The sequence below is a fragment of the Panthera tigris genome, chromosome B3, assembly GCF_018350195.1.
Source record: "Panthera tigris isolate Pti1 chromosome B3, P.tigris_Pti1_mat1.1, whole genome shotgun sequence".
NCBI classification, from domain to species: Eukaryota; Metazoa; Chordata; class Mammalia; order Carnivora; family Felidae; genus Panthera; species Panthera tigris.
This window is the reverse complement of record NC_056665.1, coordinates 64,676,042-64,693,809: the sequence shown is the minus strand read 5'-3', so window position 1 is coordinate 64,693,809 and position 17,768 is coordinate 64,676,042. Positions and strand designations below refer to the sequence as shown.

Genomic DNA, 17,768 nt, shown 5'->3' with positions numbered 1-17,768 from the left:
CCCCAGCAAAAAGAGCCAAAGTGCCCAGCCTGTCAAAAGAGGATGTTTTCACAACAGATTTCCACATAAACGCCACTGCATCCCTGGCAGCAATGCAGCAAAATTTGCGTCTCTCTGGCAGCGACTCTGTGCAGGTCAGGGTGTGGCCTGGAAAAGTTAAGGTGGTGTTAACAGCTGCCCTAAAGCTGCATTGGGTGTTAATCAAAAGCCACCTCCCAAATAGCAGGAAGGCTTCCTCAAGGACCTTAACCTGCCCCCAAGGCCCTGTTTTTACCTTGATTTAGCAATTCTTACTAGTGGCTATCTGTTGTCTTCCTCCCACACAAGGCCCCAAGCTTGGGGTTCTGCTGCCCCTACGGGCTTGCCTTTGGTAGCCCCTCAAGGAGAAAAGCTCCCCAGGAAGGAGATAGAGCTTTATTTTTATCCTAGTTAAAGTCTCTATCCAATACATTAATCGCCAAGATAACCTTGGTCCAGGGCATTTCCTGAAGAAGCTATAACCAGCTGGGGTTAATGAACTCTCCCTACCATTAATTCCTCCGAGAGGCCATTGGCCTGAATTGTTACTTAATTACTCTTCTGTGTACAGCTTCATAAAGCAATGAAATGCCTTCTTTCAGGAAGAAGGGAGATGGTAATGGGGGTCATCAGAGGCCATTAATTTTACAAATAGTTTGTTAGAAACTACAGTATGTTAAGAAGTCACTCTGGCCCACAAATCAACTCAATGCAGTCCTTATTAAGTCAAGATCTGAAACTTCAGGTTTCCGTGACTTGCACACATAAAAAGTTACAAATTGTGCCTAATCTGGCCAAAATATACATACCAAATAAAATCAATTTACTCCTGTTTTCTGTTGATTGTGTTACCCCTTTCCACCCCCAACACACACCCTAGAGTGTAACTCCATAAAGCCAAGTGCTTTGGGCTATTTCGTTCCCATTCTGTCTCCCTCGTACTTAGAACAGTGCCTGGCAAAAATAGGTGCTCCTTCCAAGTTTCAGTGTTTGGTGAATGAATGAGTAGTTAGTTGACTACATTATGGGATTAGGCTGCTGGTGTTAGGACCCAGAGTTCCCATATGAGTCAAGCTTGGGCAAGGAAAGTGCTCAATCTGCTAGAGAAAAGAGACAGAAGCTATCCCTTCAATCTGCCTAGAAATCAGATCCATTGAAACTACTGCCACCAAAGGGAAGACTCGGCTCTGAACTTGGCACAAATGAGGAGAAACCATTGCCATCCATCCTATTGTAACATACTGCCCCACCCATCCTATGTCAAGAGCAGAATTATGACCCTATAGAAGGTTCTGAGATTCTATTGGATGGTTCCAGTGGGGAAAGATTAGACTCTTCAGAAGCTAATAGACTAGAGCAGAATCCAGAAGACCATACATCAGAAGGGAGGTAGACTTTATTGGAGAAAAGGAGGAAACTAAGTAGCAGAACAAGCCAAATTATTTACTCCTGCTTGTTTTTTCTGAGTCCTATTTAATACCAAAGATCTTAATATCTGGAGATTCTTGCAGAAGCCAGGCTAGAAAGATTATTTTCCAGGGCAGTTATGCACATTTATCTATGCACATGGGGCTTAAGAGAAGCACCTGGGCATAGAGAAAAAAAGATATTAAGAACAACTGATAACATCTATTGATGCTTACTGCCACGTATACATTTCCAAAGGGTTTTGTGTTGGTGAACCATCTATCTGCTGCAGGATGTATATTGAATTTTCCAGCATTATCCCTCTATCCTCACTGTATCCTTACTGAGGCATAAGCATATTCATGGGCAGAAGAATCAGAAAGCTAAGTTTCGTTATGGCCAAATTATAGGAGTGGGAGGGAAAAAAACCAGTTAACTTAATTTTGTTCCTGTCTTTTGGGACTCTCAGCTAGTTACTGTGTTTTATAAATGGACCCATTTCCCCAATTCATTACATACATCTCTGCTGGTATTTTAGGGAATCTACAATGGAAGAACACAAGGACAATCAGCTAGACTATGAGTAAGTAGTCCTGATTATGCAAAGTCACATCCAAGGACCAAGGTATGAAGCAGGTCTGCTACTGATTCCTCCTTTCATCTTCTAGTCTTGCTCTCTCCTTCAGCTCCTATCCATCTGTCCTCCACTGTACTCTGCCCCAAACACCCCTTGGCCTCCTGAAGTGACAGCCATTGCAAAGCCCCCATCCAAGCCAGCCCTTCAAGGTAGGAATTTCTTTTCCAAAACCGTCCCTTGTGCCTACTCAATACATATGCCCATCTACCTATCTTATTTCCAGTTAGTGATTTTAGAGACAAACCAATTAATTCAATGAATTAATTCATTTTCAAGAAAACAAAAAGTTTATTGAGACCTTCCCATGTGCCAGATACATTTCTAGACTACACTAGCATTAAGTTACCATTATTTCATTCAAATTTACTTCAAAAATGATACCTGCATTCTTGAAAGTGAAAACCTGGATTACTTCTGTGTGTGCTCAATGGAGTGACTCCCATAGGATATTCTCAAGCTTTCTAGTAGGCAATAGCAGAGAAATTTTCAGTTGAAGGGAGGTAGGAAAAGACTGAAGCCCTAACTGCTGGTGGAAACTTCTTGTGGTTCTGCATAAACCTATGTCCAATCATAAATTATGTACCAGCTTCCTGACTAAATGTACTTGATAAAAGTGTACTGCATGAGCAGCTTTTGTGAACAATTTGAAAATCATTCTCTCCAATGCAAAAGGCTATTTAAGGAAGCAAAACTTCTCCTGGAACCAGAGTGGAGGTGCACTATTATACTGAGCACTCTGGCCAACAAAGACCTCCTTTGCTGAGTTAAGAATTATTGAAACAAATTGTACAGCATAATTAAGAAATGTAATTTCCTAAAAATGAAAAAGGAAAGGTGTGCTCCCAAAAATAGCCAGGCTAATGAGTTATATGTCTTCTAGATATCCTTTTTGGCCCAAAAAATTAGTGATCTTAAGATAACTGGCCCTTATTCATTTTGGGGGCTGAGCCTACAGGTCAGAGAAAGTGGAAATCTTAAGACTGGTCCAGTCAAAGAGGAACATTAACAGTTTGAACATGGACCTTGAAAGGGATATGCAGAGAATAGATGAAGCAAATCAGGAACTTCTTCTCAAAATCCAAGAGAAAGAAAATGAGATTCAGAGGTGAGTATTGGGGTTTCATGTGGGAAGTTCCTAACTCAGGAAGGACCTGAGGGATCATGACCATGGGATCAAGCTCCTCATCAGGGTCTGTTCTGACAGCATGGAGTCTGCCTGGGATTCTCTCTCTCCCTCTGTCTCTGCCCCTCATACCACTTAATTTCCTTCTCTCCCTCTCAAAATAAATAGACATTAAAACAACAACAACAAAGAAAATCCTAAAAGAATGAAAGATACTCACCTGAGCTGGAAGTACAGTGGGGTGTTTGATGTGGTAAACGGGGGAATCGTACTTTTCTTGTCTTTAAAGAGATTCTGATCCTAAGGATCCAGGAAAGAAAGCGTTTCCAACTTTAGATTTTATTTATTTATGTGTTTTATTATTTCTAAGACTGTCAGTTCCTCATAGTGTGTGCTTGCATCGTCCAGGATGGAAGGTGAGATTGCTCACACCAGAGACTTGGCTGAAGATGAAGAATGGGAAAAGGAGAACCACACCATGATAGAGAGGAAAAAAGCCTTGCAGGAGCTGGAAGAAGAGACAGCCAGACTTGTAAGCAAGAATTAGGGAAGAGCTGGGCGTTCCTGGGTGGCTCATTTGGTTAACTGTCTGAATCTTGACTTCAGTTCAGGTCACGATCTCGCGGTTCATGAGTTCAAGCCCTGAGTCAGGGTCTGCGCTGACAGTATGGAGCCTGCTTCGGAGTCTGTCTGTGTCTCTCTGTCTGTCTGTCTGTCTGTCTCTCTCTCTCTCTCCCCCCCTCTCTCTCTCTGCCCCTCTCCTGCTGGTTCTCTCTCTCTCTCTCTCAAAATAAATCAATCAACTTTAAAAAAAGGTTTAAAAAAGCAGGGAAAAGCCAACTGATAGGGTTGATTCCTCCTCACAGTCAGAAACAACAGTTTCCCCTTTTTACATACAAAGTATAATCAACTCAAAAGTCATAGCAGAGTATGTCCTTGCATGGAAGGGGATGTGTGGAGGGTAGGGTGTCTCTGGTAATATTTAATATTGGGAAGCCGGGGATGTGGTCATCTCAATCCCTGGGAAGTTGGTGTGTACGTATGGAGATCAAACCACAGGTCCTTTACCTGACATTATGCAGGAAGGTACAGTTACTGTAGTAAAATATCACTGGGGTAAAATAAAGAACAGTCAACCAAATCAAGATGGTGGTACACAGATGCACATTTAAACTCTGCTTCGTCCTCTCAACAGGATAGGAAGAATGAGACTCTGGTCCACAGTATAGAAGAACTTCAAAGAAAGGTGACATGGGGCTTTTGTGTTCCCTGGTGTCCCCACAGCAGCACCACTCATCAAAGAGGCAAGGGAGGGCAAATAATCACAGAAGATCCCACATGTCAGAGAGGCCTGTGCTGGGCGTGGGCACTACTACTAATCCACTCTCCTGAGGCTGAGTGTCATGACCAAAGTGCCATGGATTATCCCTGCAAGTGTCAAATTGAAAGGAGTGGATAGGGCATCCCAGGTATTCAGTGATCCCATAGGTTCTTCATTCTATCACAAGGAAATTGCTTCCAAAGGGATTGACTGGGACCTCTGTGGTGAGAGGTTAATTTTGCTTTCAATAGAGACTTTTAAAAACACTTAATTCCTAAAAATTCCTTCTTCTTTGTCCAGGTATTCCCTCTACCTCAACTGGTCAAAATACAGTGGATTTCTTTATGATTCCCCTACTTTCTGACCTATGCCCACAGGCCTGAATAATGTGGCATGGATTAGGGGTTCAGGGAAGTACTCCTGCTTTGAGCAGCTTTGGTGGCCAAAACTAGTGAGAATAAATGGAGGTAGATTAAAGATGTTCCCAAAGACACCAAGTATCCATCAAGGGACCATTTCCTGGCAGCTTTGATATGGGCCAAGTTACTGTCTCCCACATATCAGAGAATGTCTTTGTCTGCTATATTTTTTTTTATTTGATATATTTTTTATTTGAAATGTATCTTTTCTGTTTGAAACCACAGCTTACAAGGAAATCACATAAGGCAACCAAGTGTGAACAAGAAGATCTAAAAGGAACCCCAGAAGAGTCAAAGGTAAACAAAAAAGCAATCTCGAATGGGTTTGGTCTGCGTGACCAGGAAAACAAGTCTTTAAGTGGAAACAATTGTCAAAGCTGGGATAAATTCTTTGTAGTTTCAGCCATGCCAGATTAAACCTGGGCTACTAAATGCTGAATTCTCCCCTGCCCTTAGTAAGGGCTTTCACTCTGAAGCCATATATTTTATTCTCTTTCCATCAAAAAGAGGGCACAAATGCACAAATACATACATAACATTGGAGGTAGTTGAAGTCCCTCATTTAAATCCCAGACCCAGAGGTACTTAGTGTGATATATGAAGTTGAGCAATTTAATCAGTTCCTCCCAGCCTCAGTTTGAAAACTGAATGAAATTGTGTATATAAAATATTCTTTTTTTGGAGTTCTAAAACATTAAAAAGTCACAATTTTAAGGTGATTATTTAAAAGTATGGCAGAAGCATATGCATGAATTCATATAGAGGCAGAGTTTGGACTTGTAAATCTACTGTGTGCTAGGTAATTTACACACCCTGTCATTGACTCCAATCCAGCAAAGGATTCATTCAACTGGTCATTCAAGTATATAGTGACCTCTAACTGCTAAGTGCATCATACAGGGCTTACCATTTCCCTAATTGTGTTTCACAGTTAAGCACCTGAGCACAACCATAACCCATCTGATCAAAGATGCAAGATTTAGAGATCTTTTTTTTCAGAAGGCAGATTCAATTCTTATTGATAATTTCTGTAGGAATATGTCTTTGTCCTTGCCTTATCTAATTTTTCTTTGCTTCTTTTTATGATGTTTAAGGTTTTTTTTTCTTATTTTTTCTATTTTTTTTAGAAATCTCTGCACCCAGTGTGGGGCTCCAACTCATGACCCTGAGATCAAGAGACACGTGCTCTTTTGACTGAACCACCCAGGCCCCATCTTGCTTTTTTTTTTGATACTTATTTTTATATATGTCATTTAAGAACAAGTAAATTAAAGAGCAGAAAAACACACTGTCCCTATCTTTCAATCTCTTTTGCTTCTTAAGCCCCACATTTAAGCCCATACTTAAGCCCATACTGTGTGTATGAAGACTCTGAAGATATAGACACATTTAAAATAGAAATCGAAAATGAAAGAATAGAGAATTACTGCTCTATGTTCTGGTGGCCAAATTAGCATTGATAGACATAAAAAAGAGGAAGTCAAAGCCTTCAAGTAAGTTGTTTGGGCATGCCTATCCAGGACACTTATCTGGAAAGAAAGAAATCAGGAGCCTGTGTGTACATGGGGAATAAACTTGAGCTAAGACTAGAAAGGAGCTTAAAGCTCCTTGATTATCCTAGCCATAAAACTGCAGAGATTAGAAGACTGATTTTCTTCCTTCTTCTGCCCAAAACAAGTTTTGCTAACAGCAAGTCTGCCCAAATCTAGCGGTGACACTTTAAGTCTGGCTATGCTGGCCACATCAGGTGAGGTGATTGTGACAGACTCCAGACAGAGAGTTCCTGGCACAACAGTGGCCATTATTTTCCTGGCAGCCATCAGCCCAGCCCTAAAGAGTATTATTAATGCTTTGAATCATTCCCTTTTGTCCACCTATTTTGAAGAATTCTCACGTTGTATCTCTAACTCTATGAAATATACATTATCTCTTTTGCTTCTGTTCCTCTTGCATGCTGGTGATCAGTTCAGCAGTTTAATAGGACATCCGACTCAACTCCTTGTGACTCAGGTCACTGTCTTTAAAATACAGCCCATAGCACCTTTGGCTGTCTGGCCCTAGATGTAATTGACTGGTGGGGAAAGGAACTGTTAGAAGAGTCCAAATGTGAAAAAAAAAAAAAAAATGGTAGCTCAATGAAAGTGGGAACAATAGAGCTGAAAAGGGAAGAGAGGAAAGCCTGCAGTATGTCCCCTCTGCCTACAGAATATACCCCAAATGCATCTTTTCCTCTCTACTACTATTACACCGCCCTTTTGCAAGCCACCATAACCCCTCACCTGGATGCTAAAGTAGCCTCCTAACTAGTTAGTCCTCCTGCCTTTATACTTAGACCTAAACAGTCTACCTTCCACACACAGAAAAGATTATTCTTTAGAAAGAAAACAAGCCAGGGGCACTTGGGTGGCTCAGTCAGTTAAGCGTCCGACTTCAGCTCAGGTCATGATCTCAGTCATGAGTTTGGGCCCCGCATTTGGCTCTGTGCTGACAGCTCGGAGCCTAGAGCCTGCTTCGGGTTCTGTGTCTCCCTCTCTTTCTACCCCCTCCCCTGCTCTCTTTCACTCACTCTCGCGCGCGCTCTCTCTCTCTCTCTCTCAAAAGTAAACAAACATTAAAAATTTTTTAAATAAATTTAAACAAGAAAGAAGACAAACCAGATTGTATCTTTACAACTTTAAGCTCTCACCTGGCTTCTCACTGCAATTAGAATAAAGAACCAAACTCTCCAGAAGCTATAAGGGCCTATTGTAATCTCTTACATGTCTACCTTTCCCTACCTCATTTCATTCTTACCAATTGCCCCTAAGCTCCAGCCACGTAACATCTTCATACACACCAAATTAGTGCTACTTCACACTAGATTCAATTCAAGTGTCCTCTCATCTCAAGGTTGAATCCCCTCCATTAAAAAGACATCTAAAATTGGTCCTGACGCACTTTAACCACCTGTGAGATAATGTTTGTGATCCCATTTCAGAATGGAATCCTGCTTTTACCTGGCTGAGTTACCAGTCTCTTTCCCTTTCTATAGGCTAAGTTAAAACAGCTGGAAGCTTCCTGTGCAGACCAAGAGCAAAAGCTGACCAAGGTAAACGACAATAACTTCAATGTTCCTTCTCCCACAGTAAGGAAAACTTGATCTTTGGTCACAAGATTTGAAGGAATGTATTACATCATGTCAATACAGTCCCCCAGATTACCTTCTCTTTTCACATTTTTTACGGAATATTCTCCATAATCTATACCTTCTATGAATTAGTATCTATTTTTCTCCCAACTGTCCCCAAGTAATTTCCATCGGGACTGTAAAGTACAGCCTGTTCATCCACAAAAAAACAAAAAAGGCATGATTTCATACATACAGCAAATACATATTTAGAACAATTAGAAAAGCACATTTAAGGCCTGGGGCCTAAGAGGAAACAAGTATACTACTGTTCTTATAGCAACTTACTGAGTAAAATTTAAGACTGAATTTTGACTTCCCAGGTAATGGAAGACTACACATTTGTGGCACAGCTCTGTGAAGATCAGGCCCTCTGCATAAAGGTACAGTTTCTCTGTAAAGGGATAGTAATGCGTTTGTTAAGGTACAGGATGAAATGAAACCAGGCTTTTCAAAGAACACTGCAACAATTTTAATGCTTCAAGGTGGCATTACAAAGGCCTTTAGGGAGGATGACACTCTACCACTAGAATCATTCTATTACTGCCCTCATCTCCAAAGCTCTGAACTCTTAAATTAATAATGAGCACTTTCCCTGTTTATAATCCCAATAACCACAGGGACCTGCCCAGTGGTGAAGTGCAGTAAGAGATCTGGAGTAGTAGGGGGCTGGTGGACTGGGAAAGGAGACAAAATGGCAGTGGGAATACCAAACATTCACATGACAATGCTGTAACACATGGTTATTAACAGCAAAAAGCACATAAGGCTTCTAGCAAGTAACTGTGGTTTCTTTTATTTCTCTTCGAAGAAGTACCAGGAAACTCTGAGGAAAATAGAAGAAGAACTAGAGACTCGGTTCCTTGAGAGAGAAGTGTGAGCTTTGGCAAACAAAGGAACATCCCGGTTTTAGTGGTAACTCCATCTCAGCCGGAGTCAGAGCAAACATTTCTCTGATCAATTCCTATTTGGAATTCAGTGAGCCCCAACACCACATAACTTTCCTCTCTGTTAGCGATCTTGTTGACCCCCACTCAACCACATCTATTTAAAAATGCAGGTCCTTCTCCTATCTTTCTTAACAGACTGCAGAAACATACCTTCCTTCATAATTGTAATCACATTGTCAATTATTCAGGTTTATATTAAGGGCAAGAACATGTGCTTTAAAAACGGTCAGGTGCCCGGGTGGCTCAGTCTGTTGAGCATCTAACTTGGGCTCAGGTCATGATCTCTGGTCTGTGAGTTCAAGCCCTGCATGGTACTCTGTGTTGACAACTCAGAGCCTGGAGCCTGATTCTGATTCTGTGTCTCTCTCCCTGCCCCTCTCCCAGGTGTGCACTCACTCACTCTCTCTCTCAAAAATAAACATTAAAAATTTTTTTAATAAATAAAATAAAGTACAGTAAAATAAATAAAAAGGGTTAGTGGTCTGGCACCCTGATAAAATGGGCATTCTTTAAATTTTATAATAAAGGTCTTAAAATTAATACTATCCTCACTTCCCCAAAATGTATGGAAATTCAACCATACGGGATAGGCATGAAACTAATCTCCAGACATAAACTAGGTCAATCAGATTATGAAACGCAAACTGTATACTATATTAAAGTATGAACATTAAAATTAGAAATTAGAGTAAGAGAAAAGCCTCCCCCCCCCGCAAAAAAAAAAAAAAAATACTCCTTGAGTATGTCAAGAGTCTAAATAGTGAGAAACTAAAACCAAAAACCTCACTTCCATTCCCTGACCCTCTTTAAAATTTAAATCTTAATTCACTTGGGAAGTATATCCATGTATTAAATATTTTGGAGTCTTGGGATTAAGAGAAAAAGACCTAGGCTTCATACAGCCCCTAAATAGGCTAGTCCACATTGTGGCCTGGGGGCCAGGGCACCAGGACTTAGAGGTCCTTACCCCTAATGGACACCTTCAAGTCTCCTGAGATCCTTTCTGAACATTAAGTATGGCTTCATTACTAAGCCAAGATTTTAGAACAGGACTACCCAATGGAATTTTTTGTGCTATCTAGTATGTAGCCACTATGCACCTATTGAGTACTTGAAAGATGGCTGTTGTGATGGAGGAAGTGATTTTTTTATTTTCATTAAATGTAAACAGGTACATAGCCATTGGCTACAATACTGGACAGTAAAGCTTTAGAATATAAAACTTTTTTAAATAACCATGATGTAATACGAACATTTAAATGTACTTTATTCAATTCCCACCTTGGTTCTTTCTCTCCTAGATCAAAAGTCTTGAGCATGAATTCTGCTAGAAAAAAGTGTAACAGCCAAAATAATAAGGTAACCATTTCAGTCCACTTTCAGCTTTTCTCAGGGTCATTACCTTCAAGGGAGTTTCCAAAACACTATAAGCCACCAGACACATACCAATCTTCTCATGTGCATTTTCCAAGAATACTAGGACACATAATTCTAAAGCATTCCAACCCTAAACATACGAAGATGCTATGGGACAATGGTCTCTCTTCTCTCAGAGCCATGCAAATGACTTGTTCTCAAAGAAACTAGCCTCAGACCTCACAGAGTTTAGAATGGAAGCAGGAAGAAATATTAACTGAAGGAACATTCTTGTGGAGAAGAGGCCAAGACAAGACACATATACCACTCCTCCCATTTCCCATAATCACAATGGTCTTTCCTGGTGATCCCAACAGGATCCCAAATTTCTCACTACACAGAGCACCAGGACATATATCAGAATTAGCCCACGAGTTAAAACATGAGAAGTCATTACTTCTTTATGTAACAGCTTCAGTGTCTGTTCATATTTAACATCATGATGTCATTAGCATATATGCAACGGTCTAAAGGACACAATTGGATTTAGAGCATCCTCTTGGCCTGCTTCGTGTCTTGTGGTGGCAAAAAGATAAACTTCCATTAGACTTTAATTTTGTAACTTATATTGGCTTTAGAGCCAAAATTGACATTCACTAGAAACTTTATCATTTAGATAGTCTTCATAATTTCAAAAAAAGTAAGTATTTTATTCCTAAAAAACAAATATCAACAATCATCTATTGTCGTTGGGGTCATCCAGATGTTTGGATATGTATTAGACCATGTTCACAGTGACCATGGTTCCCATTATTCAGAACAAGTTATTTTGGCCCCAAGCTTGCATATTATACAACAACCAACAGCAACAACAAAACTCCTGAAAATAACTGGACTCCACCTCTCTAGAACCAAGCTTGGCATGCTCCCTGATGTATCCCATCATCTATTCTCACTGACTAATCAAAGTATTCCTTCTCACCACCTATCAGAGAAAAAATCTTCCTCAAGATTACCAGAGTCCCATGATGGTTCGATGACCTATGATGTCTGAACAACCTTTACAGCCTGCCTGAGCAAATGACCAGCTGGCATGCTGCTTAATCTCACTCAAGCTAGGGAACAAAATTCGTAACCCAGAAAGTTTCTTTCTAATTCCAATTCTGTGAGCATCATTTTCACAATTTTAAAATGTGATTGTACTTCTTCATTTTTATCTCACAAGCAAGCTAAAAGGAAAATGAAATAGCTGAGAAAATATTTTGGAAGAGAGATGCCACAGAAATCCAGGAAATATCCTCATCTTTATATTTTTAGAACTCTTAAAACTTCTCTTAGAATACATTCGTGTGGTTTTCATAGCCTGTAAACTTCTTTAAGGGTTACTGGTTAAGCAGGAGGTAAGGGTGTAATGTGGATTCAAAGGACCCAGGTTCCAAGTCTGGCCCTGCCACTTATTAGCTGTATGACCTTACATACGAAAAAGGGCAACCTACCTTGACTTTTCAGGCTTTCATTCATTTCTATCAATATATTAAAAAGTAATACAAAATTACACATACATACAAGCAAATATATACGCTCATCTCTGAAAATTCCATCTGTTTATGCATATAAAAAATTGCAAGACATTATCTAAATATAACATTAACTAATGGCTCATTGAATGTTATTTGACAGTGAATGGTAGATTCCAGAAACTGCTTATTTATTAATGTCTTTCCTTCTTCCAGGATGATTCTCTCCAAAACAAGGGAACTTGGTTCTGTAAAAGGTAAGGAGACACCTTTGAGTAAACTTCCTGGAAAATGGGGAGTTTCACTTAGCCATCCTGGCAGACAACAAAGTCTAAACAAGGAAACCCTTGTAGACATACCCACACACATACCCCCAGAGTGAAGTCAACAAACTAGTGTCATCGATGACCAAGTTTCTCACTTCTAACGTATGACTTCCTCATCCCAAGGCAATCCCTAATCTCAATTTTCCAGTTTTAGAAGCTAATAGGCTAGTAGTAATCAGAAATAAGAACTTTATTACCTAAGATAGATGTGGCAAATCTCATGCTTATTCCTTTTTCCCTTTAATGATTTGAATTAGCTTGATGGATCTGGTTCCCCAATAACATCAAGATTGGAAATGGGGATCCTTTTTATGATTCATAAGATGATTGGATTTTCACACTATTTTGTGAGATGTGTCCCCCGCAAACTTAATACAATGTCAACATGTTACATTAGAAATACTAGAGAATTGTAAATCCATGTATACCCCTACTTAACAGCAAATGAGAGAAAATGATTATGAAAGAGAGATCACACTCAACAGTACCCAGAACATAATTCCTCAAAAATACTTGTTAAACTGAGTAAGAGCTCAAGATTCAAACAACCGAGCGGATATTAGTCCTGAGAGAATCACTGTGATAGCAAAGTAAAATTGGCACTCATGAAGCCCCTGCATTTGTAAGAAAAGGTCAGATTATGTTCAATATAATTTATTTAAGAAGGCAAAGAGAAACATATATTCAAAGTGGCATGAAATATGATTTAGACAGAGTTCCATCAAAATGGTTAACGTAAAACTATTGATGCTTAAAGGTCAGCTTCAATTGTCTGGAAAATTTGCTCAAGGGGGATACCCCTTCATTTTACATATTCAGATATCCCTAAATACAATACTCCCTGAAAGCTAGCAGAATTTCCCTAGAACTCCAAGGCTGCCTTCGCCTATAATTTGACACCAGTGTTTAGCGTGAAATTACCCGCATGGGCTCCCAGGGTAAGAAGTATCTGCTTTAAAAGAGGGTTGGTATCCTGAAGAGAATCTGACAATATCCTAAAAGTCTAGCTCATCATATCAAACTAGAAGGGTCTTTCTCTTGCTCTGCTCCAATATCCTATGGGGCACTGGTATATCGGGCACTGACTCAAGAGATAATAAAGGTAGATTATGCCTAGGATTTTCTCTGGGAATAACATCCCAGAACTTTCTTATGAATACTGTATTCAGCTTCAAGGAGAATACTAGGAAGAGATTTGTAAACGTTTTCTGATTCTAATTCTGACCAAGATGCTATACTATAATGGATCCTAACTCCTATCACCAAGACCAATTATTGATGAGGAACGGGCTGTTTTTGACTGGTGGATGGAGGTAGGTAGTGAACTGGTGCTGCCTCAAGCAGCAACGTAGCACAACTGGGTAAGGGTTACACAGGAAAGGAAAAAGTAGAAATTTGCTTGTGCAAATCATAGTAAAACCACAAGGTCAAAATAATTCATCAGTTTAAGAAAAAATCAAGACCACTATAAGGGGAATTTACAGAAATTCATTAGGAAACATTAAAAGTAACATGAATGAAAGAAGAGAAATATAGTGAGATAATCATAAATACATCAATTCTCTTCAAATGATAAGCTCATTTCAATTCCAACCAAACTGCCCAAAAGATTTTTCATTAAATTTAATAAAATTATTCTAAAAATACACTGGATATACAAGAGTAAGTAAGTCAAAAATAACCTGGACAATTTTAAAGGAGAGCAAAGAGTGGGGAACGTGCCCTTCCAGTTATGAGGACTTACTTTAAAGCTACATTAATTACAATAGTGTAATACTGTCACAGGAATAAAATCAACCAATGAAATAGAAACAGGGCGTATATGGAACTCTGATATGTGACAGTGATTGTATGTCACAAAGGAAAAAAATAATTGTTCAATAAAGGTAGGGGAGGGGTGCCTGGGTGGCTCAGTCAGTTAAGCGTCTGACTCTTGATCTTGGCTCAGGTCATGATATGAGTTTGAGCCCCATAGCGGGTTCTGTGCTGACAGCATGGAGCCTGCCTGGGATTCTCTCTCATCTCTCTCTGCCCCTCCCCCACTCACGTTGTCTCTCTCTTTCTCTCTCTCTCTCTCTCCCTCTCAAACATTAAAATAAAATAAAATAAAACAAAATAAAATAAAATAAAATAAAATAAAATAGCAGGGTAAAAATGATGAGATGAGATGTAATAATGAGAAATAATGAGATTGGATCACATTTAAATACACACACACACACACACACACACACACACACACACTATATTTAAAAAGCAAGGCCAGATATGTTAAGGACTAAATGTCCAAAAAGAAAAAAAATCTTTAAAAATTGACATTAATTATCTACTGCCACATAACACATTATCCCAAAACTTAGTGTCTTCGAACAACAAACATTTATCATCTCACAATGTCTGTGGATTAAGAATCTGTGAGCCACTTAGCTGGGTGGTTCTAGCTCACCATCTGTTATTAGGTTGCAGTTAAGATGTTGGCCAGGGGCACCTGGGTGGCTCAGTGGTTGAGCATCTGAATCAGAGCCTGGAGCCTGTTTCATATTCTTTGTCTCTCCCTCTCCTCTCTCTCTCTCTGCCCCTCCCCAGCTTGTGCTCTCTTTCTCTGCAAAATAAACAAACATTTACCAAAGAAAACTTTTTTAAGATGTTGGCCAAGTTAGAGTCATTAGAAGGCTAGACTGGAGGATCTATTTTCAAGGTAGCTTACTCACACATCGGACAAATGTTGCTGCTTGTTGGCAGGAGGTTTCAGTTCCTCCTTACACAGACCTCTCCACAGGACTGCTTATGTATCCTTCCCAGCATGACAGCTGGCTTCCTCCTGAGAGGAAAGAGGAAGCTGCAATGGTTTTAGTGTGTAATCTAGGAAGTCACACACTGTCACTTCCATGATACTCTATTCTTGAGAACCAAGTTATTAAGTCCAGCCCACAGTACAAGGGAGGAGAGTCTCTTAAAGGGCAGAATATCAAATAATGTGTGGACATATTTTAAACTAGAATACACTGCTAGTAGAAAATAGGAACATCTGTTAGGACTGGATGTAGGGAATGGTTTTTTGAATAAGACACAAAAACACTGGTTCTAAATAAAGATTAATACACTAGACTTTATTAAAATTAATAACTTTTGTTCTAACACCTTAGAGAAAATAAAAGTTATAAAGTAGAGGGAAGATATTCACAATACACACAATGGAAAAGGACTGATATCAAGATCACATAAAGAACTCCTACGAATCAATAAGACAAGCCCAAACAACCTACTAGACAAATGGGCAAGAGCAGACATGTAAGACCTATGAGCAGATGTTCAGCATCATTGTTCATCAGGGAAATGCAAATTAAGACCATTACTTTACACACATTTGGCACAATTTTTTAAATCTGATGATATCAAGTGTTAGAGAAAATATGGACCCACAGAAACACATACCCTGCTGATGGGTTACAAATTGGTGCAAAACACTTTGGAAAACAACTCTGCAAAACAAAAAAATAAAACAAAATATAAAAGAACAAGATCATTTCAGCCAGTGATAAACACTAAAAGAAAATCAAACATGGTGATGAAACAGAGAATACCTGGCTAGCCAGAGTATGGGAAGGAGCTGCCTTTATAAGGGGTTGTTGGTAATGAAGACAACAATTAGTGGGAGACATCTGAAGATCAAAAAGGAGCCAGACATGCATTTAGGCATAAGTTTGATTTTGTTCCTGGTTTCCTAACCTCTGGTTAACAGTTTCTTGACTTTCTCTTTTCAGGTTTTTTCAATATGTCTTTTCCACCACCCTATTTTTCATCAGACTGCTGGGCTACTTGTTTTTCCACATATGCTTTATAAATCCCGATCTCCTTATCAACACACTGCCCAAGATATTGAGCAGGGGCATTCTGTGGAAGCTAAGATGCTTCCTCTTTCCATCTCTCACACTTGAGACAGAGGACATGTTACCCCACTGATACATAAGAAATAACCTTGAGCAAAAGAAGAAAAGTGGTGTCTGAGTCTGTAGACTAAGAGACGGCGGAATTTGCGGAGGGAAGAGGTTTCCTTCAGCTTTTCCCTTCAGGTCTGTCTACTTGATTATCTTCCATCTCCAGTTGTCTTTCCAAGATTGATCTTGCCCAGTAGAAAGCTCTGTCAACAGATTTCTAGGACTACAGGATAAGCTAAATAGCACCAGACAGTAAACAAACTAGACTACTTGGGAAACAATGTCATAGATGCTCAGCAAAGTTAGAATTGATATATTCTTCTAGAAAATCTTTAAAATCTGAGAGACTGGATCCCTGCAATGCAGAAGATTGCTCACTACTTATATTAGAACTCTTTGGTTATAAGTGACCTTAACTTAAGCTAATTTGTAAATTTGCAGAAATAAAGGGGGGGGGGCAGGGGTATTGCCTCATGGAACTAAAAATCTGCAGTTTCTGGCATGGCTGGGTCCAGGAGTCTCAAAGCAATACCACTGGGATTTCCCCACTCTCTCTTTGCATTGGCATTCTCCTTTTAGTGGAAAGATAGTGCCAACAACCTAAGTCCCATAGTACAAGATTAGCAGCCTTGGTAGAATGAAACCATCTTTTCCAATAGCTACAGCAGACAATTTCAGAGAAACTGCCTTAGCTGGGGTCAAGTGCCTACCCCTGCCCCAAACTCAGTGTGGCCTAAGGAATGGGAGTGCTCTGATTGGTCAAGCATGAATCTGTGAAATCACATTTCCAACCTCTTATAAGGGATAGAGGAGGTTAGGGGGAAAAGAGTTAAGGAAGTTAACTCCACCTAAACTCAATGGAATGTGTTTCTGTAAGAAAAAGGGCCTCTCTTCCCTCAAAAAAAGAGAAAGGGATACTGAGCAGGCAAAAGCAGATGCCCATTTAATCACTAATTTTAGCTTTACATGTAAACAACCAACTTGATCAATTAAACAAATTCTTAAAGCTATAGCTCACTGCATGTGTCTTCCTGCCAATAAGAACCACAACTTCTCAAGATCATAGATTGAGATACTAAAAAGCCATTGGAAAAAAACAAACAAACAAAAAAACACCTCAGTTAAAAAAAAAAAAAAACAGGTACATAATTAGGTTTGTAAGGCTAAAGCAAGGATTCTAAACTAAATAGCATAAGACTATAAACTGCTTCAAAACTTGGGATAACATATAATCAAACCTCTTATTTTTCCAATTAATTGCTGAAGCATCCACGTGCCTTATTAACATGATATATTCAAACTCCCTCTTAAAGCTTCCCGAGCCTCCTAAATTCTCCAGAGCCTTGACAGCATTGAAATCCAAGAGCAGGGAAGGGTCATTCCGCCTTCCACACCAGCAGGGAACTAACATAAAAACCCCTTAATTCATTGCCTCTTGAGGCCACACAATGTCAACACTGACAATTAGTCCTACACAGGGTGATCAAATAATTTACCCTCCAATTTGAGACACATGTGGGGTGCCTAGGTGGCTCAGTCAGTTGAGCAGCCAACCTCAGCTAAGATTATGATCTCACAGTTTGTGGGTTT

General features: G+C 39.6%; 1 protein-coding gene and 1 pseudogene across 7 annotated transcripts; both read left to right on the top strand.

Annotated features, from left to right (window-relative positions):
- The first annotated feature begins 1,333 nt into the window (after window positions 1–1,333).
- On the top strand, window positions 1,334–17,190 carry TMCO5A (transmembrane and coiled-coil domains 5A). 7 transcript variants are annotated; one of them, XM_042989187.1, is made up of 13 exons: window positions 1,362–1,407; window positions 1,964–2,008; window positions 2,094–2,211; window positions 3,018–3,167; window positions 3,594–3,717; window positions 4,381–4,431; window positions 5,151–5,222; window positions 7,957–8,013; window positions 8,415–8,474; window positions 8,903–8,967; window positions 10,343–10,400; window positions 12,131–12,171; window positions 16,005–17,190. In XM_042989187.1, exons 4-13 carry the CDS (start codon window positions 3,079–3,081, stop codon window positions 16,201–16,203), a joined length of 816 nt encoding a protein of 271 aa, XP_042845121.1. In that variant the 5' UTR covers window positions 1,362–1,407; window positions 1,964–2,008; window positions 2,094–2,211; window positions 3,018–3,078; the 3' UTR covers window positions 16,204–17,190. The 7 variants fall into 7 exon arrangements, with proteins under 7 accessions (XP_007097692.1, XP_042845118.1, XP_042845119.1 ...); XM_007097630.2 differs by lacking the exon at window positions 2,094–2,211 and having other exon boundaries at window positions 1,334–1,407; XM_042989184.1 differs by lacking the exon at window positions 2,094–2,211 and having other exon boundaries at window positions 1,351–1,403.
- LOC122239997 lies at window positions 12,543–12,640 on the top strand (annotated as a pseudogene).
- Window positions 17,191–17,768: the final 578 nt, after the last annotated feature.

Coding starts and splice junctions, on each gene's coding strand:
- TMCO5A (XM_007097630.2), top strand. CDS start 1,974: ATGGAAGAACACAAGGACAATCAGCTAGACTATGA. Junction 2,009..3,017: donor GACAATCAGCTAGACTATGA/GTAAGTAGTCCT, acceptor CTGAGCCTACAG/GTCAGAGAAAGTGGAAATCT. Junction 4,432..5,150: donor TAGAAGAACTTCAAAGAAAG/GTGACATGGGGC, acceptor TTGAAACCACAG/CTTACAAGGAAATCACATAA.